We start from the raw sequence: 23,585 nt of genomic DNA on the forward strand, positions 1-23,585 counted from the left end.
TAACTACTGTGGTAATAAAACAGAAAATGTGATGTCTTAAGAACTTAAAAAATAAGCACATAATCTTAAAAATAACTAAATAAATAAACTAATACATTAAAACTAATAATGATATCAGCTATTCATGAACACTCATCAAATCTTATGCTAAAACAAAGTCATTATTTATTTTTAAGAATTCTAAATGAGAACAGGAATCACATTTGGTCAATAATGTTCAATAGTTCTAAAGATGTTAAAGCTAAAGTCACTAAACTTTATCACATGACTAATTATCACTTATATAACAAGAAAATTGTATTTTCTTTCCTAGTTTATATTTGCTGTATTTTTACTTGTTTATTAAAGATACTTCACAGAAGTGTTTTATTTAAGTTTTTAATGATAAAAGAAGGTTAATGAAATATAAATAAGGGACAACACTAATCTGTTTGTTTAATTTATTCATGTTTTAAATGTCTTATAAAAGTATCGGATCGGGACTCGGTATCGGCAGATACACAAAATCAAATGACTCGGAATCGGATCGGGCCCAAAAAAACATCCCTAGATGTGACCCAAACATCTCACCTCCCTCTGAGTCAGTCAATCAAGGGAACTGACCTCACCTGTCAGCCGGATTACCTCCAGCTGTGATTTAAAGCTGCTCTCTGAGCTTGTTGTGTTCTCCTGTGCGGATGCAGAGCTGCAGGATGAGGGGCCTCCTGGTTCTCTGCTGTGTGATGATGGGTAACGGTTACAGAAGGTTCAGGTTCAGGGTGGTGAATGTCATTTAATGCAGTTGTACTTGTAGCTGCAGGTTCTCCAGTTCCATTCACACAGGAGGCAGTCCCGTCTGTCCCAGGTTGGTACATGTTTGGTTCCTGATCCGTCAACACTGGAGTGAACTTCTTCCCTTGATGGGAGCTAAAACATCAGCAGTTACTGTTACTCAGCTGATGAGTAGAAGTACAAGGTTGACTGACCTCATGTGTGACCTTCTCCTGCAGGTGTGAACTCTACTTCAAACAGCCAGAGTGAAGGTAAAGGTGAGTTCCTGCAGAACTTCAGGATGTGGCGATGTTACCCTTGTCTGACCCTGAGGTTTTCTGTCCCAGTGGCCTCAGAGCTTCAGCTCGCCAATGCCAGCGCAGAGACTCTACCAGGTGAGGCTGAGCAGAACTCTCCTGTCTTCAGTCGGGCAGGTGGAAACTGTTGTGATGTCTTTCAGAGCTGCAGCACGACCTCTCCGTGGCAGAAGGAGACATCTTGTTATCGGTAGGACCAGAGGAACTGTGTAAAACTAGTTTTCTGATTGAAGTTTTTAATTTCTACTCAAAAGGATTTTAGTTTTATTTGAACATTTATCGTCAGACAAACCAGTGACTGTTTCTGTAGGACAACAGGAACGCTGTGAACCTGCTGTGGACTGATGGTATCATCCCATACACCATCAGTGTGGAGCTGGGTATGTCTTCAGAGCAGGGAGGGGGGTTTGGTCATCCATGATCTGACCCCCCCTTAACCCCCCCAGCTAACAGACGGTCAGAGATCGAGGAGGCCTTCGCCATGATCATGAGAGCCACATGCATCCGTTTCCAGGAGAGAACCTACGAGAACAACTACCTGGACATTAAGGATGGAGATGGGTAGCTTCAGGAACCGTTTGTAGCTGTGAAGGGGCCCACTGAGCCGGCTCCCTTCACAGCTTCTGTGCCGAGCAGTAGTCCAGCGTCTCATCCGCTCTCTGCTCCTCAGCTGCGCCTCCTACGTCGGCTGCAGTGGAGGAGCCCAGCCGGTCTACTTCGGATCCACCTGCTCTGCGGGGAACCTCTGCCACGAGCTGGTGCACGCTGTGGGCATGTACCACGAGCACACCCGGTTCGACCGGGACCAGTTCATCAAGGTGGTCTGGGACAACATCAAACCAGGTTTGGATCAGAATGCGGCGCTGTTTGTGTCTTCAGACCTGAACTGACAGCAGGATCTGGGTTTTCACCTTTAAGGCAAACAGGGAAACTTTGACGTGAAGATGGGCAACACCCTGAACCTGCCGTATGACTTTGGATCCATCATGCACTACGGGATGTGAGTCTAAACCTCTTACTGCACCTCAGCAGTTTCAACCGGAGATCTAACTTGTCTGTCTTGATTTAAAGGTCTTATTTTAGCAAAGATGGAAATCCAACCATTGTACCCAACCAAGGAGTGGACATAGGTCAGAGGAAATATCTGAGCCGGCTGGACATCCAGAAGATCAACTCTCTCTACCACTGTGGTACAAATGTCAGCTTCCATCCTCTGATCAAAGCTGCTGCAGATCAACATTCATGTTTCTCTTTCAGGTGCACCAAAACAGATGTGGAGGTGAAACACTGACTGCTGAATAAAACGCTTTCCTGAACTTGTGTGGATTTTAATTTTCTACCTGAAGCTGAAAGTTCTGCTCATTTCAGGACCGTTGTGTCTGCGCCGCCAGGGCTCCATCTAGCGGCAGAAACGTAGTAGTGATTCTGGTCCGGTTCGTCCAGGTTTAGTGAGTCAGCGGAAGCTCGATCCAGTTCTGAGGACCGTCTGGTCCGGAATTGTCTTTTTAATATATACACGTACAGCTTTTATTCTGAAAGATCCTCCTGTTGGACCAAAAACGTCAAAGTTTGGTTTCTTATTCAACTGAAGTGTCGGCTCTCACCTGCCTCCAGTGACGTCATCCTCGACAGGTCTGACCTTCTTCGGGAAATGAAGGGATCATTGGTCTGTGATGTTCAGAGGATCAGAGCCAGATGGATGAGGAGAGTCCAGACATGATCAGGAGGAAAATCTGTTTCTACTTTCTGAAGACGTATTCTCTAAAACCTTTGGAGCAAACGTTTACAGTTTGTGTTGCAGAGAATCTGAATAAACGTGTTTATGAAAAAACACAACTTTGTTCTTGTCTTTAATTTCTTTCTGCTACTGATGTTAGAGGAACTGCTGGGAAGTTCCTGCTGCTCCTGGGAAAACCCGGAACGACCTTGACGATGTCGGATTCTGGAAACGGAGTGAAGAGATTAGGAACAAAGTGTGAAGGTCAGGCAGACACGGAACAAGCTCCTGGTTCTGAAGTCCGTTTAGATCAGAACTCTGAGGGTCCGAGTGGAGTCATGAGGTTAGACGATATGTTTCACCTGTTCACATTTCTTCATGGAGATCACTAAAACCAGCCTCTGTGTTAAAGCTCAAGCCCCCATAAATCAGTCTGGAGCACCTGGATCGGGACCAGGTCCTGTGTCTCTGAAGAACGACCCGTCCATGGACAAATCCATCAACATCAGAAGACAGGTTCTGCTGGTTCACCTGTGTCTGAAATGGTTCTGTCTGCGCAGACTCCGCCTCCAGGTCGCAGAGGTTCTCAGCTGTGCTCCACCAGCCCTGAACTCCATCTTTTTGGTGAGGAGTGTAAATTCTGTCCAGATGAAAACAGAAGTTGTGTTTTCAGCTGCTGGAGAATATCATCACGTTCGTGAGGATGGAGCTGGAGAAGATCCAGCAGCTTCTGAGTTCAGCTGAAGCTCCGTGCTCAGGGAATCAAACCAACGACCAGGACTGTGATGAAGACCAGACCAACAGGGAGTCCTTCCTGAGGATGACTCTGCACTTCATGAGGAAGATGAAGCTGGAGGATCTGACTGACTGTCTGCAGAGCAGTAAGGGTCTCTGAAGTTTCTCTGAGTGAAAAACAAACTGTTTTTGTAAAAGCATGAAGTCGTGTCTAGGAGGAAACATCTGATCAGTGCGGTCTGATGGAGACATCCCTGCGTTTGTAGGAAAACTCAGGGAATGCATTCACTGATACTTCCTGTTCCACATGAATTTATGTTTCTGAGAAGTTCTGTCGACCCTCTTCTCTCTAACATTCAAAATCAGATCCAGCCATGGATGTGATGTTAGGAAGACGTCTCCACGGATCAACCAGACCAGGAACAGAAATCCTGAGACCTCCATGAAGCCGGTTTGGGTTATATGATACTTAAAGTGATCGATTTTACTTTGGTGGAACATCAAAGAAAATTTGAGAATCAGGAGAAACTTAGGAAAACAATGGCGGGAATGTTTGAGAACCATAGGAACCAGAACAGAACGTTGGTCTAGAACGATGACAGAATGTCAGAAAATCACAGGAACCAGAGGGGAACGTTTGACCAAAACAATATTAGAACGTTGGTTTGAGAACCGGAAGAACCAGAGGAGAAGTTTTTAGAACGATGATGGTTGAGGAGGTGGAGTGGAATGACATGGAACTGAAGTGGTTTTTTCTCGTTTGCTCAGGGACTTTTGCTGCAGACTTTCAGCACAAGCACAAGTCCAGTCTGAAGAAGAAGCTCCAGAATGTTTTTGAAGGCATCGACAAGGCTGGAAGCCCCGCCCCTCTGAGGGAGATCTACATGGAGCTGCTGGTCACGCACGGGGAGGCAGAAGCCCCTAACGAGGAACACGAGGTCAGGTGGATGGAAACAGCCTCCAGGAGGGCAGGCGGGCTGGAAACTACAATGAGGTGTGAGGACCTGTTCCAAGCTCCTCCTGAAAGAGCCGAGCCGGACCGGACCGCGCTGACCAAAGGTGTGGCCGGGATCGGGAAGACCATCCTGACGCAGAAGTTCATCCTGGACCGGTCCGAGGACAAAAGCCACCAGAACGTCCAGCTGCTGCTTCCGTTTACCTTCAGGGAGCTGAACGTGCTGAGAGACAGGAAGTTCAGTTTGGTGGAGCTGCTCCATCACTTCAGGAGACCTTCCTGGGGCTGCTGCCAGTGCTCAGAGCTGTGCGAGTGCAGGAGCAGAGGTTCTTCGGAGAGCGCGTCATCAGAACTTCTGAGACCTCCTTTCTGTGCTCCTCAGGCTGAGCTGCTGCAGCCTCACTCTGAGGAGCTGTGAGGTTCTATCCGTGGTTCTCATCTCCCAGACCTGCAGCCTGCGAGAACTGGACCTGAGCAACACCAACCTGCAAGACTCCGGGGTCAAGCTGCTTTCTGCCGCTCTCAGAAGTCCACACTTCAGCCTGGAGGCTCTGAGGTCAGTCTGGAGGTCCTCACCAGCTGGAGCTTCTCTCTTTGACTCTCTAACCTCCTGTCTCTACAGCCTGTCCGGATGTCTGATCACAGAGGAGGGTTGTTCTTCTCTGGCTGAAGCTCTGAGCTCCAACTCCACCCGACTGAAGGAGCTGGACCTGAGCTACAACCATCCATGAGAGGTGGGGCTAGGGCTGCTGACTGCTGGACAGCAGGACTGGAACCTTCAGACTCTGAGGTACTGAGTTACCGAGGTCTTCAACATGCTGGTCCAGATCTGCTGAGCTGTGTGTGTCCTTCAGGACGGATCATGGGGGGAACGGCGTCTCCAGCCCGGCCTGAGAAAGTGTGAGCCTGCTTTGTTCAATACCAGACGGACACAGGGAGATGGACGCTTCAGCACAGCCTTCCTGGTCTTCTTCCAGATCCAGATGTTCCTCTAACAATAGGAACCAGTTTATTAGAACTCTGTCTGTGAGGATGAGATTCTCCTTTATCAGGTGATGTCTGGAAGTTCAGTCATAAAAATTGGACCCTGAAGTCCTCTGGACCTCAAGGTCCTCTAGACCTCAAGGTCCTCTAGACCTCAAGGTCCTCTGGACCTCAAGGTCCTCTAGACCTCAAGGTCCTCTAGACCTCAAGGTCCTCTAGACCAGTGCAGCCAAAAGAAATGTTGGGGACCACTCCTCTAGACCTTAAAGTTCTCTAGATCCTAGAGCTGGGTGATATGGCCACAAAAAAAAAAAAATCTTGATTTTTTTTTTTATTCATTCCAAATTTAATTTTCGATTTAAATGGATTTTATTTCCTCCCTCCTTTAATTTTTTTAACAAAGGTTACAAACAACAGAATGTTTTTAACAGAAACTGTTTTATTTTAACATGTCTTTTGGAAATGGTTTTGAAGATGCAGCTAAACACAAGCTGTAACAATGTTCACAGAAGAATGCAGCAGGAGTTTAGTGAGCCTCCGTTAGCTTAAGCATCCTGAAGAGAAATGGAATGATCATTCTTCAGAGCAAAACCCTTCAAACTGATGCTGCTGTGCGGTTTGATGCTCCAAGTTTAATGTTACAACCAGTCACCAAAATCTAGTTTTTGACTCAATAAAAAATTCTAAACATACTTTTTAATGGACACATTATTACATTGTTTTACTAAGACATTTACATGTGTTTTAATTTAAAAAATAATGAATGCAAACAGAGAGTAACTTCTTAAATCTCTAACCAGTCTTTGCTCTATGGTTTCCTTGGAATATTTCTATGAAGATTTTATTTTCTATCACAAATTTAGTCTTTAGTAAAGCTAAAAAGACTCCTTCACATCCTAAGAGGAGAGCTACAGTAGCCCAAACCTGATGAGGACATTTAGTATTTTCTATTATTTTTCAAGAAAACAAAATGGTATAAAATCAATCAATAACTAGTATGAACAAGTCTTTATTGTCTTCTAACTGTAAACTCAAAACATGCAGAAAAACAAGAACAGATTTAGCAAACGGAGCAGATTGACAGAAAATGCTCTTTTCTGAATTCTTTCTCCAGATGATTCATATTTGGATTAATCCTAACAAAAAGAGATTACAAATATTTTTGGAATATTTCCCATGATATCACTGACGGTAAAGATGCAGCTCTGTAATGCTACAAAGAGACTACCAATAAAGTTAATAGTGGATTCATGTCTGTTCTATTTATAAAATACTGTTCTTATAAATGTTCTATGAATTCATGCTGTTGTATTTATCCGCCACGTCTTAAAGTGAAAACGACCGACTTTAAACCGATTCTCTGTGTTTACATTTATAGACAACACATGGACAGTCCGTTAGCATTAGCGGCTAGTATTAGCATGCTAGCGTCAGAGTGTAACAGCAGCGCTGTCTTCAAATCAACTTTTATTAAAGGTTCTGTTGCTGCAGTTTTATCCTCCAGTTCTGACTGGATCCGTGGACTCTGTGTGGGAACAACTCTGGAACGTCCACCAGCGCCGCGTCTTCATCACTCTCCCCCTCGTGGACTGTCCGGCGGGGGTCCTGTCCTTCCACAGGGTCATCCAGGATCAGCTGATCCCATATACAGTCTATGGCTGATCCACCTCCTTCACCGAACCGCTTTACCGCGGCTTCTGGACCCACAGCTCCTCGCTGATTGTCAGGTTTAAATTAAAGTTTGACATGTATTCCGGATTCTGCCACTAGATGGCGCAGTGGTATGAGCTGCTGACTCACATTCAGAAGGTCATGAGTTCAAACCCCGCTCAGGGATAATCCACATTGGTGATCCTGACGAAGCCCCGCCCATCTGGATGAAGCCCCGACACCATCCTGCATCTCTGAGTGGGAGTGATTCCTGGTGGGTCGTCTGTCCTCCTGCTCCTGGTCGTGGACTGCAGTTCTGCTTCATCTGGACTATGGACTTAATCATCACTCGTCCCTCAGCTCTATATGAATGAACTCTACTCATATATGCAGTTTTAGCAGCTAACTTTTCTTTAACCGTTCTGGTATCGCCTGTCCGTCCTGGGATGGGATCTCTCCCTCATGTGGGAATCCCTAAGGTTTCTTCTTTTTTTCCTGACTCAGGTTTTTTTAGGAGTTTTTCCTTACCGCGAGGGAGGGTCTAAGGACAGGGATGACCGTTCTTTATAGTCTGTTTAGTTTTTACCTATTGTGCATATTTTATGACTCCATCTGTGCATCTGTAAAAACTACAGGCATGAAGCCCAATGAGGCAAATTGAATTTGTGATATTGGGCTATATAAATAAAATTGAATTGAATTGAATTGAATTAAAGATTTTTTTTACTTTTATATTTTATTTTTACCTCCAAACTCTTCAATGCAGGTGAAAAAAAATATTTTTAACAGATAATACAGGAGGTCTGTGATGAAGAAACCGATGAGGACGGAGGCCGAGGATGAAGAGGATGAAGAGATCAACCGTCTGAGGAAAACCTTCAGGATCAAAGCAGCTGATGAGGGGGCTCCACCTAGAGGACAGACAGAGTACTGCACCGATGGAAACAAAACGCTTTTAATCCTTTTGTTTGAATCTCATGTTCTACCTAAAATGTCATCTTTTTAAAATGCTTTTGATTGGTTCCAACCTGTGGAGAGAACAGGTACTACAGGTGAGTCAGCTGTTTTCAAGTAAACGTTTGTCTCATCGTCTCCAGCGTCCAGACAGAACTTAAAACCAAACATTCGTGCTTCATACGTGGTTTTATGCTGTTCTGAGGTTCAGGTTCCAGGACTGATGCGGATCAGATCCTTCTCCATGAAGACCTTCTTCCACAGAGAGAATTGACCCTGCTTGTTCAAAACCGTTCTCCTTCATGTGGTCTTCAGCATCCACAATGAAAACCAGTGGAGATGTTATGGATCCACCTCTGGACCAGAACCCAGCAGAGGTGCAGGTCTGTCTCCTCCAGGTTTACATCCACATCATGTTTGTGACACTGAATCCAGACCTCCATGGACACATGCATGTGATTTAGTCTGACAGACTCCTGGAGTGGAGACACTGCGACAGACTCCTGGAGTGGAGACACTGCGACAGACTCCTGGAGTGGAGACACTGCGACAGATTCCTGGAGTGGAGACACTGCGACAGATTCCTGTGGAAACGGATCTTTACCATTTAATTGAATTTCATTTGAACTTTTGCATCTTTCCAGTATTTTTTCTTCTCAAACTTTTTTTTTCTGAGTCTGAAAAAGACAATAAAAAACAAAGAAAAACATTTTTTTTACATGTAGAAATTATGGGATGTAAGTGACAAACAGATACAAGGTTAAATAAACTTCATCTCAAAAAAGTACAGAAAATATTTCTGTGGTCAAAAAGTGATCCAGTCCGGTTCCTGGAGACCTGAAGGTCCTTCTGGGGGGGCAGAGGCTGAAACCATCTCAGTCCTTACGGGGTTCGAACCTGTGGGGGAGACGCTGAACTCCCGGGTCCAGAAGACAGACGTCCTGAGGAGAAGAACGTGGAGGTCCGGTCCTTCTGGGGAGCACCAGAACCACAGTCCGAGCAGAAGACTCCGCCCCCTTCATAAAAAAGCTCTCGATCAGGAGCACCCCTCCCCGATCCGCTGGCAGGCCCGGCCCACCTTCCGCTCCAGCTTCACCATCTTCAGGACGGCGTCCCGACGGCCGCGGCCCAGATGGTCGAAGCGGCAGTCGTGCTGCTCGGGGAGGCGGTGCCTCATGCAGAAGATGAATCCTGAGGGGGGAGAAGATCATTCAGGAACTCTGCACACGCACCCCCCCACCCCCCCACCCCGTACTGACCGCAGCGGCAGCCCCCCAGCTCCTGCTGAACCAGCTCCAGTTTGCTTTGGCAGAGGAAGCAGCGCCGCCGGTTCTTCTGTGTGGGGGCTTCCTCCTCAGCGGCCCCCTCCCTCGGCCGTTTCCCTGGCGACGGCCCGCTCTCAGAGCAGGAAGCTGAAGCAGACGACACGGACCTTAGAGCTTTAATGGGGGGGGCACAGCTGCTGGCAGACAGAATACCTGCTTCTCCGGGGCGTTTGGTGGGGGTGCACGGCAGGTCCTGGGCGGAGTCTGTGGACGACGCCCCTGCAGACAGAGGTGAGGTGTGAGTGCACCTGCAGCTCACCTGGACTGGAGGAGCAGTCCGGAGAACAGGCGGAGGCGCTGAAGCAGCAGCAGGAGTCTGAAGCTCAGAGGCTTCAGCTGCACTCGGGTTACGTTACCTGAACTGGAGCCAGACGGTAACACAGGTGAGCAGCACAGCTGGAGACGTCAACTCATACTAACAGGACTCAGAGCGCCCTCTACGGCTCAGGCTGTGCTCTGCAGGATTACCACCAAACTCCACGTTTGTTCATAGAACGTTTTTAGATTTCATGACCCAGAATATGAAAAGTGATTCAGAGACAACAAAAGATTCCCGTCTGATCTAAAGGACTGGATCTGACAGGTGAAGCTGCTGCAGGACGCTGGTCCCCGTGGAGACGGGGCTGAAAACACAAAACAGTTGGAACATTTTCAGCTGGAACAAGATCTCAGGTGTGAAGTTCAGTCACATTCGGAGGGAAACATCATCCGCTCAAATCCGTCAAACCGAAGAATCTCAGGAGTGAAGCAGAACGAGATCATCTCTGTGAGTCAGGAACCAGCCCGAGATGGACCGGACACTCCGCTGTTCTGGTTCTGACAGTGGACATGAAGGCTGAAGATCAGTCAGACTAGAAATTTGATTAAACTCAGACTTCTGGATCAGATTCTGGATGTTCTTCAAACATGGAGGAGTCTCCAGTTCTGGTCCGTGGATGAAAGGACCTCCTGACAGGACAGGATACAGTAGACAGACACCCCCCGCCCCGCTGCCTTCACCACTAACGGACCCCCCCCCGAATGAGGAGGGGAAGCGCTGCTCACCTGCTCTGGAAAAAACGGGGTCCCCAGCAGAGCTGGAGGGCAGGGTCAGAGTCTGGCTGCTTGGGGGGGCTTGGATGGGCGGGGGGGTGCAGTCATCATCTGGCTGCTTCTTCTGGACGTCTGCAGAGCAAGAAGAACCGGACCGTCATGTTCTGACGGGTTTGGATCAGAACCGATGCAGGTTTTGTTTAAACCTGTTCACTCTGTCAATAACAGGAATGACTCACCAGCAAAACATTTGGAGCACAAGTTCAGAGTTTTACTGGACCTGAAGACAGAACAGAAACTTCAGAACTTCAGTAAGGACCGCTGGAACAGGAAACCACAGAAACAGTACGACAGATCAGAGAGAACGGCCCGACAGATCAGAGAGAACGGCCCGACAGATCCGAGAGAACGGCCCGACAGATCCGAGAGAACGGCCCGACAGATCAGAGAGAACGGCCCGACAGATCCGAGAGAACGGCCCGACAGATCAGAGAGAACGGCCCGACAGATCAGGGAGAACGGCCCGACAGATCAGGGAGAACGGCCCGACAGATCAGTTCGGTTTATTTGCTTTCCATGAATGTTTATTTACTATGAAGATTTTTATATTTTATAGTTATTTGTTTATCTCAAGATAAATAGAGGATTCAACATTTGTCAACAGGAAGTTGTTGAGAAATTAATAACATAATGTCCCGCTGTGGTGTAGTGGTTAGCACTCTCGTCACAATGAGAAGGTCCTGGTTCAAATCCCAGGCGGGTCCAGTCTATGTGGAGCCTGCATGTTCTCCAGAATCCAGAATCTGGCTGCACGGGTTCACAGGTGGTTCTAGACGGGCCCAGAATGTGTGTCCAGGCTAAGCTCCGCCTTCGCCTCTGGTAGGGATAGGCTCCAGCAACCCACTGACCCAGACGGAACCATTTCTTGGCTAAAATGATGTAAGCTGAGCTCCAGCACACACCTGTCAGCCAACAGGTATGTCTTTATCCAGCAAAAGAAGTCACGTGACCCGTTTCCCGGATCACGATTGTATCACCTCTGTGCCTACGGGACCGTTTTGAGTTCATCACACGCACGGTACGCGCACAGTGGCTCCTCTGACTCAGACGTGGGATTTCTGTGACCGGAAGCTGCTGTCCGTAAATCAGTTTCTGTCAGGACCCCCCACCCCCCAGCACAGAAACCCGGAATACCGGCGGGAAACGTTCACGGCCCCCCCCTTCCCCCAACCACGGCCGTCTGTCAGACAGCTGGTTCCGTCCGGTCCACTCACCCCCAGAACCCGCAGGGGCAGCGCGGCGGCAGCGCGGCTTCGCTGCGTTCACTCGTGTCTCCCATGACTCCCAGGCGGAGGAGGCGGATACGCGAGTCCGGGGATGAGTCCGGGGCCTGCTGGCTCCGAGAAGACCGACTTTGGCCACAGCCGGCAGTTCTTCTGAGGACCGGAAGTCTGGAGCCACTTCCGGGGGCGAAAAACCCCAACAACCGGAGCTTCCGGCGGGCGAAAGCGCGTCCCGCCGGGTCTCCTGCGTGGACTGCGGGACAGGAACCTGCGGGGCCCCGGAGGACCAGGTCCACACCAATGTGACAAAGTACGAGGGCTGGGGGTATAATAGGCTCTCCTCAGAGGACCAGCCTCCTCACGTGACCGGAAGTAGGACGGCAAACCGGAAATGTCAGAATGACAAAACAAACCGTAAAAAGATCCTTTTTATGGTTCATTTTATTTTTTTCTGGGCAAAATGTAAGTTTATAAATACTAATGTAATCACAGAACACCACACGGTTCTTATTTCTTTAAAAATGCAAACTTTTACATAAATTCCATGAAATCTATGGATCTTTCATGGGTCCATTATCACCCCTCTTTGTTTACTACATCGATGTTTCTTGTTGTATTCCTTCGCTCTGTTCAATAAAGTTACATAAAAAAGAGACAAACCAAGACCTTTGACATTCACAAACACACCAAATTGAACCTAATGAAAGGTAATCATCTGCAGTTCCAGTTCCAGAAGTTTTTCTTTTCATCGTTTCATGTTTTTTTGGTTTCATAAATGACAGAAGTGAAAGGTTTAAACCGGATGAGCTGATGGAGTTTGGGTCCAATCCTTCAGGGACTGAAGGAGACGTTCTAAAAAAGACCATACAAGCAGGTTTCTGAAGGTTTAATGAACACAGAGTGACATCACCATGGCGGCCTGAAACGTCACACTGAGGGCAGCGCCTCGGACCATTCATGTAGAAACAAGAGGAAACATACACTTTGATAAGAAATACAAAACCAGGAAAACTGAACCTCTACCAGCTTGTACATCACAGTCTGACAGGAACTAAAGCCTGATGATTCACTCAGGAAGCTCATTGAATCATTCTTAAATACTTGTCTAAACAAACAAACAAACAAACAAACAAACGTGACTCCAAGTGTTTCAGGTTTGATCATATTTGAGGAAGGGACTCAAAGTGCAAACACACGCAGGACGCTGACGCACAGCTTTAACAGCTTCATTCGGGAAACGTCACTTCCTGCCGGCTCCACAGTGTTTGAGCGTGAAGCTTCTTCTCTGTGACGGGGGACCTTCTGGTTCCTATCCTGATCAAAGATCTCGCGCAGATTCTAATCATCAGCAAAAGTTTGTGTTCTCCTAAAAAACCTTTTTATTTTATTGTGAAAGTCTGTGATTTATTTTGACACGTGTTTCCTTATAAACTCCTGTGGAAAACGAAGCAGCTCAGCGCTGATATGAAAGATTCTTCAGAGATGGTTGATCTAAAAACCGTCTGACCGGACCCCCATGATGGTTTTCCTGCAGCTGCACGCAGGAACATCAACACGAACCAGGGAAGACGAGAGCTGCTCTCCACGCTGCTGTGGTGGAGCGTCTGGCAGCATTAGTGTAACAGTGCAATCTGAACCATGGAGTCTGTGCAAAAAGCATGGCAGGTGCTGCCATACCTGCCCGCAGAAGGGGAGGGGCTTCTTTCAATGATGAGGTGCAGTGGAGAAGGAGGAGGGGGAGGGCTGGCTGGACAGCAGACTGTGGGAACGCGGGGGCCGCTGGGACCGCTGCTGCTGCGGGCCGCCCCCCCCAGAATCCGACGAGTCCAAACCCGGAGAACCCTCCTTGACCTCTGTGTCCAGCTGGGCTGGACACTCGAAATGAACGCAGTGGAAAACCTTCAGAGAAAACCACACCCACAGGATCAGGACACGCACCTGCACACGTACATGCACACGTACATGCAGACGAACATGCACTCTACGGGCATGATGATCAACAAATAAGCTGCACCTGTTCCCCCATCGTTCTGCACCTGTTACCCCATCGTTCTGCACCTGTTCTTTAATCGCTCTGCACCTGTTCTTTAATAGTTCTGCACCTGTTCCCCCATCGTTGTGCACCTGTTCTTTAATCGCTCTGCACCTGTTCTTTAATAGTTCTGCACCTGTTCCCCCATCGTTCTGCACCTGTTCCTTCATTGTTCTGCACCTGTTCCCCCATCGTTCTGCACCTGTTCTTCAATCGTTATGCACCTGTTACCCCATCATTCTGCACCTGTTTCCCCATCGTTCTGCACCTGTTCCTTCATTGTTCTGCACCTGTTCCCCCATCATTCTGCACCTGTTCCCCCATCGCTCTGCACCTGTTCTTTAATCATTCTGCACCTGTTCTTTAATCGTTCTGCACCTGTTCTTCAATCGTTCTGCACCTGTTCTTTAATAGTTCTGCACCTGTTTTTTAATCGTTCTGTACCTGTTCCTCCATCATTCTGCACCTGTTCCTCCATCATTCTGCACCTGTTCATCCATCATTCTGCACCTGTTCCCCCATCGTTCTGCACCTGTTCTTTAATCGTTCTGCACCTGTTCCTCCATTGTTCTGCACCTGTTCCTTCATTGTTCTGCACCTGTTCCTCCATTGTTCTGCACCTGTTCCTTCATTGTTCTGCACCTGTTCCTCCATTGTTCTGCACCTGTTCTTTAATCATTCTGCACCTGTTCCTTTATTGTTCTGCACCTGTTCCCCCATCGCTCTGCACCTGTTCCTCAATCATTCTGCACCTGTTCCTCAATCATTCTGCACCTGTTCCTCCATTGTTCTGCACCTGTTTTTTTAATCGTACTGCACCTTTTACCTTATCGTTCTGCACCTTTTACCCCATCATTCTGCCCCTTTTCTTCCACTTTTTGGTGCCCGTTTTACTTCCTTTCTTTTTCTGTCCTTTTTCTTTATCCGTTGAACAGGTACAGGTGAGACTTTACCTCGTTAGCAGTGTTGTGAGTCCCGACAATGCGGATGAAGGAGGCAGGTTGTTTATCAAAATTCAGCGTCTGCCAGGATCTGAAACAGAAGAGGAACCAGATGGCCTCCATCAAATATGAGAAACCTTAGATGTTTTTAAAGTTTCCCCACATTTTTAATCTTCATTTTAAGCTTCACTTTGATGCTGTTCTTTTGATCTTTCTTTGATGTCTTTACATGACTCAGTCATTTATAACAGGAGAAAATCCTGGAATTTTTTTTAACTGGAATCTGAAAACCTGATAAAGATGAAAGTGACTCCCTACCGACACGCCACTTTGGTTCGGTCCACTACTTTGAGCCATTGCTGCTGGTTGGTGGAAACCTCGATGTAGTAACTGTAGGAGCGCTCGTCACAGTCCCACAGCAGCAGCCTGAGCCAGAAGAGCAGGAGAGGTTTGTGTCCGTCAGGAGGTTTGCTTTCAGGAGACCAGGATCAGATCTACCTCAGAGAGCTGACAGAGTAGGGCTGAGCCAGCTGGATGACGATGGCTCCAGAACCCAGCTGGTGGCAGGTGTAGCCAGAGTCCCAGTCATAGTTGCGAGTATCCCCGTTGAGCAAGGCATTTCTGCTGCGACTCACTCCCTCAATCACGCTGGCACAGCAGGCTGTGGTGGCGACGTTCTCAGCGGGAACTGCAGGAGAAACAGGGCTTTCAAACGCCCAGAAACCCAAAGAGGAGTTTCCGGTTCTGAACATCCAATGATAGACCCGACATCTGATCCGTTTGAGTCCTAAATCCACGGATTAATTCAACTGTGAACATTCATGGTTCTACTCATGGAGCTTCCTGTTCTTCACGGTAAATCATGTAACTGGAAATAAAAATGAAACTAAACTGGATCATAAATCTGATCATGTGAATCTAAATCAGTCCAGAAGTCTAATAAAACTGTCAGTCTTACCCAGAAGGCCGTTCTCCAGCGTGAAGGAGCGGCTGGTGAACATGCACTCGAAGGCCACCAGGTGGAAGACCTTGTTGACCGTATTGTGAGTCCCGACGATGCGAACGTACCTGACGAAGAAAACGCTTTAGTTTCTTCCAACAGAACCGGGCCCACCGTTTCCTCAGAGTCCGGTTCACCTGCAAACTCGTGGGGTGAAGTAAAGGTTCTGCCAGGAGCGGCACAGGTGCTTGGAGTGGTCCACCACCCGTATCCAGTCCAGCTCGTCCATGGACACCTCGATGTAGTAGGAGTACGAGCTGGAACAGAGCAGACGTTAGCGCCGCGCCCGAGCGGTTCTGCAGAACCGTCAGCAGCTCTTTACCGGCTGTCCCGGTCCCAAAGCAGGAGGCGGATGTGGTTGATGATGGACGGCTGACCCAGTTTGACCTCGATGCCGGCCCGGCCATCCTCCTCGATGGGGTGTCTGGAGAACCCGTGGTCCAGGTCGTAGTTCTGAGTGTCTCCGTCCAGCAGCGCCGACTTCAGCTCACCTTTGACCACCTGAGCGCCGTGTTTCATGGTGGCGATGTTCTCCTCTGGGACTGAGAGGAGTGATTTTCTGTTAGTTTGAGGGGCGGGACCAGCGGCGGTGAAGGAGGCGGGGACTCACTCAGCATTCCTCTGTAGTTCAGGTCCATGTTGCGGCTCTCGGATCGGGTTTTGATGGCGTCCAGCAGGTCGTCCGGACTCACGAGTCCAGAAGGTCGCACCACGTTCAGCATCTCCGTCAGCGTCATGAGCGGCAGCCGCACCACTGACATGACTTCCTGGGTGTGGTCTCCGTCCTGGTGGTGGTGACACCAGCGACACAAGGCCTGGAAGATGTCCTTCTCCGTGGCAGCGAAGGAGTCCCGCTGCACCACGGTGAGCAGAGCGGCCTGCACAAAGCCACGCCCCGTTAGGAGGAGCCAAGACACACCCACCTGCTCCAACATCAGCTGACAGCAGGAAGGGGCGGGGTTATGAAACCCCTGTTCTTAAGTTCAGTGACCACAAGGGAAACATTTACAAATATTTACAAGTTTGGTGCCAGAGAAGAAACTTTCTGCTCAAATCAATAAATGAAGAACTGATGGATTTTCAGTTTAGGCAGGAATTTCACAGAAAGATTAAAATATTTATATTGAAAGGTTCTTCTGCTCTCAGATTTATAATTGGTCACTGAGCTGTATCTTTAGGTGTGGTTCAAATGCTGATACTCTTCATCTCAGTCCAGACACAGAAAGCACAGATACAAACAGCTTTACCTTAGAGAGCGTCAGAAACCCGTCTGAGTTCAGAACCTCGGGCGCGTGTCTGTCCATGTAAGCACAGCAGGCTGCACTGAGCGCGCTCAGAGAGTACAGGCAGGCCACATCGAAGACCAGGCAGACGTTGTTGGTGTGCAGGATGGTGCGCAGGAAGTCAGAGGTGGAGTCTTCCAGAGGTTGGAGGCCGTACCGGTGAGCCAGGCCCAGGAAGTCCAGCAGCACCTCTTCCCGGGCAGAACTCAGGCTGGCCCGGCCCGTGTACAGGTAGTTCAGCAGCATGGAGAAGGCTTCGGCTCGGGTCTCCTCCAAACGCACCTCGGCCTGAGGCTGGGACTCCTTCATCCCGCCGAACAGAAGGGCCCTGAAGGGGCCACAAAAACGTGAATGTGAAGGACACTTGAACACTCCGAAGCTCAGATCTATCAGATCCACCATTTCTAACGGATCAATCTAATCTAACAGATCCATCAGACCAACTGGATCCAATAAATCCTTCAGATCTAATGGATCCATCAGCTCTAATGGATCAATCAGATCCAACAAATCTAACGGATCTAACAGTAGCATCAGACCCATCAAAAGCAGGTTATTATTTCTCATCATCACATTCATTACAGGAAATCACGTGTCAAACTGCTGCTTTCTGAGCGCTGATGAACTGTTCTCCAGAACAGGTTCTGCGATCAGAACCACAGGAAAAACCCGGATCTAGAACCCTCACACTGTAACTGAATCAAAGAGCTGTTCACCCCGGAGATCAGATCAGAATTCGGATCAATAAGAAGAGAACATAAAGGAACCCTAAAGTCCATCCTGAAACCCAAGCGAGTCTTTGAATCGATGTGGTGTGAACGTGTTCTTTCAGACCGATCGGGATCAACAGTCTGTGAGCGGGTCACCGAGTGTTTCAGGGACGGGCAGTACGGGCAGCTGCTCGGGCGCCAACTCGAGGGGGGCGGCAGCTCAGCGCTTGGAGAAAAAAAAAACTGTGCCCTATGAGTTTCTGTTACCTGTTGTATCACAATGCTATGAACGGCCTGAAACCAGTGAATTGGCGCCCTCTGCAGGTGCACGCTCTCCCGTCACCTGAGAATACGCCGGACAGGTGTGAAGAAAGAGGGAGGGGCAGTTCAGCTGCAGGACTCCCAAAATAAGAAGAGGCGGGATCTACTCAGTCATAGCATGACATTCTAACAACCTACGGTTCAATACAAGAAGATCTTTAAATTAACAACCGCCAAACGTTCATCCCTGAGGTTCAAACATTTAACCCTGACTTTATTGCGCTGATTTCTTTCTCCTATTATCTTTATTGAGTTTTCAATTTTCACAAAAAATTGACCACAAAAACATAAAAACAATAACAACTGCCAGACATGATAAATAAATAAATACAAAACATGTGACTGACTTTTGTCGTGGGTTCAAATCCCGGCCGAGTCATACCAAAGACTCTAAAAATGGGACCCAGTGCCTCTCTGCTTGGCACTCAGCACTAAGGAGTTGGACTGGGGGGTTAAACCACCAAATGGTTCCCGAGCGCGGCTGTGTCTGCAGCTCACCGCTCCCCCAGGGGATGGGTCAAATGCGGAGAACAAATTTCACACACCTAGGTGTGTGACAAATAGTGGGACTTTAACTTTAACTTTAACTTTTTGTGTTTCAGAGTACAAATATTGTATAGCAATGGTAACAGTGTAGCAAAAGAAATATAGTGTCTTTGTTATTTAGGTGATGGGGTGATATGGCACTGAGCCAAGAAGGGTCCCCAAATTGTCTCATGTCTTTGTCTTTTGTTGATTTTATCCAAACAGGAATGTTCCAGCTGTATGATAGATACCATCTCCCGCATCCAGTGTTCAAAATTTGGGAGGAGTGGTAGATTTCCAAGACAGTAAAATAAGTATTTTAGCAACCACCATTCCAAGCTGTAAGGCTGTAAGCAAGTCAGGTGTATAAAAAGTCTCTGTGGAGCATCCAAACATTGCAAGGTTGTGATCTGGTTCAATGTCTTTGTCATAACATTTGGAAACCCATTTAAAGATGGCAGACCAGAAATAAAATAACTGAGGGCAAAACCAGAAAAGATGAGCTAATGTTCCTTCTGCTATTGCGCTGATTTAATTGGTTTAATTGTCACATACTTCGCAGCACGAGGTGCGTTCAGGGGCTGCGTGGAATTTCAGCACTTATGCGCTTGCATTAAGAGCTCGCTACTGCTGCATTCAGGTGTGATGGGAATTTCTAGCATTTGCTCACACAGACATCAGCAACACAAACACTCATTCGGTGCTCCATTTCATTGTGACTCACAACTACAACACACTGATCTGTAAGATTATACACAATTATGCAAAAATGTTGCATATATTTCATTATATAAGCATGTTTTTATATGCATGACATTAAAAAACACTTAATTATTTTATTGTTCTTCACTAGCTCTAATCTTTACTCTTCTGTGATTGAAAAACACATTTGTGTTTTGAACAAAATCAATTTCTTAAAAAAATGGTCGGTATTAAAAATGACTAGAAATAAACTTTAGGGCTTTGATAAAACTTGATGCTTTAAAGTAAGGAATGTGTCCGTCTAAAGGTTCAGAGAAAAGACGTATAACATTACATCATTCATGTTACCAAACCTGACACAAACTACACTCAATGATTATTAGTGTTTTGTTTTTGAAAGAGAATATTCCTGAACTGAAACTTTCTAAATAAAGGGAATAACAGTTTTGATAAGAAAACATTTGTTTTAATTACAGGAATGTTAGATGCTAGTAGAAATCTAATGTGTCTGGTAGACTCTGGATGTTATTGGCATAAAGTAACTCATAACTAAAAATGTGTAATCATTGGACTGAAGACAGGACCCGGAGCTACTTCTCCGAAGAAGAGATCAGTATGGGGTATGTTCATTTACATTTTCAGTACATGGAAGTTTTATTTTAAAGTAATATTTTTTTTATATGCAGTTATATTTATATGGTGTCGTTTTAGTTAGTATTATTGTATGCACCGATAACTCTTATGCTGCACAGCATTGTGTTAAATGTCTTTTGTGTCCTGTTTTCAGTCGTAATCGTAGTAAAACATGACAAAACTCAGATGTGACTCCATGGTGGTGGGCAGGGGGGGCCTGGGGGGTCTCTGTTCACCTGAAGTAGTGGCAGCGCGCCGCCAGGATGACCCGGTGCGCCGGGAAGCGCTTCCCCTCCACGATGAAGGTGACGTCACTGTACTCCTCGCCGAGCACGAGCGCTCCCAGCTGCTCCGACAGCAGGTGGATGTGGTCGATCTCCGACACGGAGGCCAGCGGCCGCAGGGGGTGGCTGTTGCTCATGACCTGCCGGCCAGCCGGACGTTAGCCCGGATGCTAGCCCAGCGGCGAAACTGCCGAGAATGACTCACTGAATAACTCTCTGCCCTCTACACTTACCCAGCAGCCACCGCTCGCTTCACTGACGAATAAGACTGGTTCCAAAAACGCCTCCGAGACCAAAAGTTTATGAAAATAGAAGAAAAACAGCCCAAATCAGACGATCCATCCGACATCAGAGCAGCGGAAGCTGAGGCGGGCCGACGGAGATCAACTTCCGGTCTGTAGAGCAGCTCACCGGAACTCTGTCGCCCCCCGCTGGACTGGAGGATAAATGAAAACAGATGTTTCCACCGACGGCCAGCAGAGGGAGCTGTTGTTCCTGTTTTCAGCTTGAAACAAAAACTCTTTTTCTGAACAAACGGATTATAGTTTTACTCTCAAAGCGTTCACAGCGTTGTATGAAATAACTTTATTAGATGTATGATAAACAGTCGCTAAGGGAAATACACGTATAACAAACACAGTTTACTATCAAAGTAATCTCATGTTTTTCTGATATCATATGTATCTAAGTTTAACTCATTTCTAACTGTACTGCACAACTTTGAACTATCAGGTCATCCACAGCTTCCTCTGCCTGTCCCACCTGCAGACGTCTTCGGTCCTCCATCCCGTTCTCCTGCCCGGCATGTCTGTGAAAGCTGGACGGTTCCCACAGAGGAACACGACTGCAGACGCTGACCTGCATGTTTGGACAGGAGGAGGTCAGAGGTCACAAAGAAGAAAACTTTCTGTCTGCGGCTCCTGCTCCTCCTTAGAGCTGCTCCTGCACAGCCGAAGGAGGAGCACCAGAGGATCCGTATGGATCAGCTGCTGGGCTGAAGCTGGGATTTGAACCAGCTGGATAACCACTGGTGACCTACAGACTGCAAACAGGATGTTTACCTGTTTGTTTACCTGTTTGTGTTCCTGTTTGTTTTCAGATCAGCATAAAAGTCGGTTTTCTGGTTCAGCTGAATGTTCGGGTTTATTCGGGTCAAACCCAAAAGCGATGCTGGTTCTTTGGTTCTTCACTTTTCTGTTCTAGTAGTTCGGTCCAAACATTCAGGACCAGAACCAACAGAACCTGGAGGTTCTATTCCGTGTTTGGGTTCGTCGTTCTTTCAGAGCCACAGCTTTCGTGCATGAACAGAGTTCGGTTCTGGAGCGGCCTGTCCGGGTCAGTTCCCGCCGGAGTCGGAAGGTGGCGCTCGTCCACCTCTCCTCTGGCTCCAGCGCCGCGCGTTCTAACACGCACGCGCAGGTGTCCTCTTCGGGACTCTGGGTCCAGTCTGACCCTGGTGGCTCACTTCCGAACCGAACCGAGAGTGACTTCCTGTTAGTCCGAGCAGAACCGAACCTCCCCGCTCGGGTCCAGATGGGGAACTACCGGGAACGCTCTCCGCACGCGCCCCGCCGCCTGGCACGCACGCGGACGTGCTGTCAGGCGTGTCTTTGAGACGCTCGCGCTCAGAGTTGTCAGAGAGCGCGCGCCGTGCAGTCGGTGCCCTCGCGCTGATTCTGCTCTCGGAGCTCCGCGAGCTCACTATGAGGCTGTGACGGCGCGCGGGCCGAGGCCGCCGGCGCTCCGCGAGCGGGAAGGATGCGCGCGTGCCGGAAGCTCGCGGCGCTCGTGGCGGTGCTGGTGTGGCTGGGAGCGCTGGTTTACCTGCTGGAGCTGAGCCGGAGGAAGTTACCGGAGCCCGGGGGGGCCGCAGGGGGAGAGGCTGCAGACAGCCAGGTGAGTGCGCGAGGACAAGAGCGCGTGGCGGGAAGTGTGGAGCGGGTGATTGATCTGATGCTCGCTCGGATCCACAGTCATCGATCGATGGAAATTCCTCCTGATCAAACCAGTAAAGTTCATCAAGTCATTAACGGGATCCGGTCAAAATCTGAAACTTTATTTATAACATCCATCAAGACAGAAGTCATTCAAATCACGAGAGTTAATAAAGGGATGAACAGTCAAAACCTGAAACTTTATTGATCACATTTTCTAGACAAAAGTCATTAAAATAATTATAGTTATTGAAAGATAAATTGAAAGTCTGAACATTTATTTATAACATTTATCAAGACAGTAGTCGGTAAAATTATCCGTTAATAAATGTATCAACGGTAAAAACTTGAAAACTTTATTGATCACATTTTCAAAATTCATTAAAATCATCAAAGTAACGAGATTTATTGAAAGTTTGAAACTTTATTAGTATTAATTGTCAATTAAAATAATCCGTTATTATTGATGAGACTCCTTGAAACTTTATTGATCATTTTTTAAAACAAAAGTCATTAAAATCATTAAAGTAAACAAACAAACAAACATTAAGTCTGTTCATTTCTCAGGTTAACAAAAAACTCCCGTCATTTTAAAAACAGCTAAACTTATTTTATATATTTTTTACTTTTAAACACGTTTGGATCTTCATCATCAAAGGAACTCTGCTGAAATGTAGATCAGTGAAGATCAGGTTGATCCTCAGAGAGGATCAGCAGATCTTCAGGGGAACCTGCTGGTTGGTCAGTTGGATGTTTGAGGTCAGAAGGTTACATTGTTTTTATTTTGATTTAAAAAAAATAACTTATGGAATTTTCTTTTACTTTTTAAAAATGTATTTTCAATGTTTCTAAGATTATGAATAAAGGTTATAAACAAATTACAATAAATGGATCAGGAAAAGCAGTTTTTTGTTGGAGCTCAGAACTCTCTGGTTTACATGCCTCTGATGATACCAGGATGTCTTCAGGTGATTCTGGATGTCCTCTGTGCACGTGTAAATGCGTGCACGTGTAAATGCGTGCACGTGTAAATGCATGCACATGTGTGCTAAGGCTGGAATGCCTGACTTTGCTGGAGGGAATCTGGATGGCTTCGTTAGAATCTCTGGCTCTGCTGAGCTGTGCTGGTTTATTGATCGGCATCTGAAGAATCAGTGGAGCCAGATCGTTAGAAGAGCCAGTGGATCTAGCTCCTTAGAGGAGCCAGTGGATCACTGGATCCAGATCGTTAGAGGAGTCAGTAGATCCAGATCGTTAGAGGAGTCAGTAGATCCAGATCGTTAGAGGAGTCAGAGGATCCGGATCGTTAGAGGAGCCAGTTGATCAGTAGATCCAGATAGTTACAGATGTCAGTGGATCCAGATCATTAAAGGAGTCACTGGATCCAGATCATTAGAGGAGTCAGTGGATCCAGATCGTTAGAGGAGTCAGTGGATCCAGATCGTTAGAGGAGTTAGTGGATCCAGATTATTAGAGGAGTCAGAGGATCCAGATCGTTAGAGGAGTCAGTGGATCCAG

General features: G+C 47.3%; 4 protein-coding genes across 5 annotated transcripts; 2 read left to right on the forward strand and 2 right to left on the reverse strand.

Annotated features, from left to right (window-relative positions):
- The first annotated feature begins 569 nt into the window (after nucleotides 1–569).
- On the forward strand, nucleotides 570–2,383 carry LOC112140957 (zinc metalloproteinase nas-13). 2 transcript variants are annotated; one of them, XM_024263987.2, is made up of 11 exons: nucleotides 570–729; nucleotides 794–844; nucleotides 990–1,028; nucleotides 1,098–1,145; nucleotides 1,211–1,257; nucleotides 1,378–1,447; nucleotides 1,514–1,628; nucleotides 1,738–1,910; nucleotides 1,986–2,067; nucleotides 2,139–2,257; nucleotides 2,325–2,383. In XM_024263987.2, the coding sequence occupies exons 1-11, from the start codon at nucleotides 678–680 to the stop codon at nucleotides 2,348–2,350; spliced, it is 822 nt and encodes a 273-aa protein (XP_024119755.1). In that variant the 5' UTR covers nucleotides 570–677; the 3' UTR covers nucleotides 2,351–2,383. The 2 variants fall into 2 exon arrangements, with proteins under 2 accessions (XP_024119755.1, XP_024119757.1); XM_024263989.2 differs by having other exon boundaries at nucleotides 990–1,022.
- A 5,664-nt stretch (nucleotides 2,384–8,047) lies between these two features.
- On the reverse strand, nucleotides 8,048–12,051 carry LOC112140969 (AN1-type zinc finger protein 3). Its single transcript, XM_024264004.2, has 6 exons — nucleotides 11,694–12,051; nucleotides 10,659–10,699; nucleotides 10,432–10,551; nucleotides 9,541–9,606; nucleotides 9,322–9,474; nucleotides 8,048–9,253 (listed from the first exon to the last, which is right to left on the reverse strand). The coding sequence occupies exons 1-6, from the start codon at nucleotides 11,756–11,758 to the stop codon at nucleotides 9,099–9,101; spliced, it is 600 nt and encodes a 199-aa protein (XP_024119772.1). The 5' UTR covers nucleotides 11,759–12,051; the 3' UTR covers nucleotides 8,048–9,098.
- Nucleotides 12,052–12,573: 522 nt separating this feature from the next.
- btbd9 (BTB (POZ) domain containing 9) lies at nucleotides 12,574–20,561 on the reverse strand. Its single transcript, XM_024264003.2, has 11 exons — nucleotides 20,367–20,561; nucleotides 20,086–20,273; nucleotides 16,923–17,286; nucleotides 16,286–16,553; nucleotides 15,998–16,217; nucleotides 15,813–15,932; nucleotides 15,634–15,743; nucleotides 15,174–15,363; nucleotides 14,994–15,101; nucleotides 14,688–14,766; nucleotides 12,574–13,601 (listed from the first exon to the last, which is right to left on the reverse strand). The coding sequence occupies exons 2-11, from the start codon at nucleotides 20,268–20,270 to the stop codon at nucleotides 13,407–13,409; spliced, it is 1,839 nt and encodes a 612-aa protein (XP_024119771.1). The 5' UTR covers nucleotides 20,271–20,273; nucleotides 20,367–20,561; the 3' UTR covers nucleotides 12,574–13,406.
- Nucleotides 20,562–21,444: 883 nt separating this feature from the next.
- LOC112140971 (polypeptide N-acetylgalactosaminyltransferase 14-like) lies at nucleotides 21,445–22,029 on the forward strand (the record flags this gene model as incomplete). The annotated part of the gene is given in 1 exon segment (XM_036215442.1): nucleotides 21,445–22,029. A coding segment is annotated over 1 exon segment (138 nt), but the record flags the coding sequence as incomplete, so codon positions are not given.
- Between the last annotated feature and the right edge of the window lie 1,556 nt (nucleotides 22,030–23,585).

This window comes from Oryzias melastigma, linkage group LG15, assembly GCF_002922805.2.
Source record: "Oryzias melastigma strain HK-1 linkage group LG15, ASM292280v2, whole genome shotgun sequence".
NCBI lineage: Eukaryota > Metazoa > Chordata > Actinopteri > Beloniformes > Adrianichthyidae > Oryzias > Oryzias melastigma.

Bases quoted from the DNA above. Each gene is read 5' to 3' on its own strand.
- LOC112140957 (XM_024263987.2), top strand. From the start codon at position 678: ATGCAGAGCTGCAGGATGAGGGGCCTCCTGGTTCTCTGCTGTGTGATG. The intron at 845-989 runs GTTGGTACATGT...CTTCTCCTGCAG, and splicing joins GGCAGTCCCGTCTGTCCCAG to GTGTGAACTCTACTTCAAAC. The intron at 1,258-1,377 runs GTAGGACCAGAG...CTGTTTCTGTAG, and splicing joins AAGGAGACATCTTGTTATCG to GACAACAGGAACGCTGTGAA.
- btbd9 (XM_024264003.2), bottom strand. From the start codon at position 20,270: ATGAGCAACAGCCACCCCCTGCGGCCGCTGGCCTCCGTGTCGGAGATC. The intron at 16,554-16,922 runs GTAAAGCTGTTT...GGCTTTGTGCAG, and splicing joins GGTTTCTGACGCTCTCTAAG to GCCGCTCTGCTCACCGTGGT. The intron at 16,218-16,285 runs GTGAGTCCCCGC...CACTCCTCTCAG, and splicing joins GAACTACAGAGGAATGCTGA to TCCCAGAGGAGAACATCGCC.
- LOC112140969 (XM_024264004.2), bottom strand. From the start codon at position 11,758: ATGGGAGACACGAGTGAACGCAGCGAAGCCGCGCTGCCGCCGCGCTGC. The intron at 10,700-11,693 runs GTGAGTGGACCG...TTCTGTCTTCAG, and splicing joins TGCCCCTGCGGGTTCTGGGG to GTCCAGTAAAACTCTGAACT. The intron at 9,254-9,321 runs GTCAGTACGGGG...CTCCCCCCTCAG, and splicing joins GCTGGGGGGCTGCCGCTGCG to GATTCATCTTCTGCATGAGG.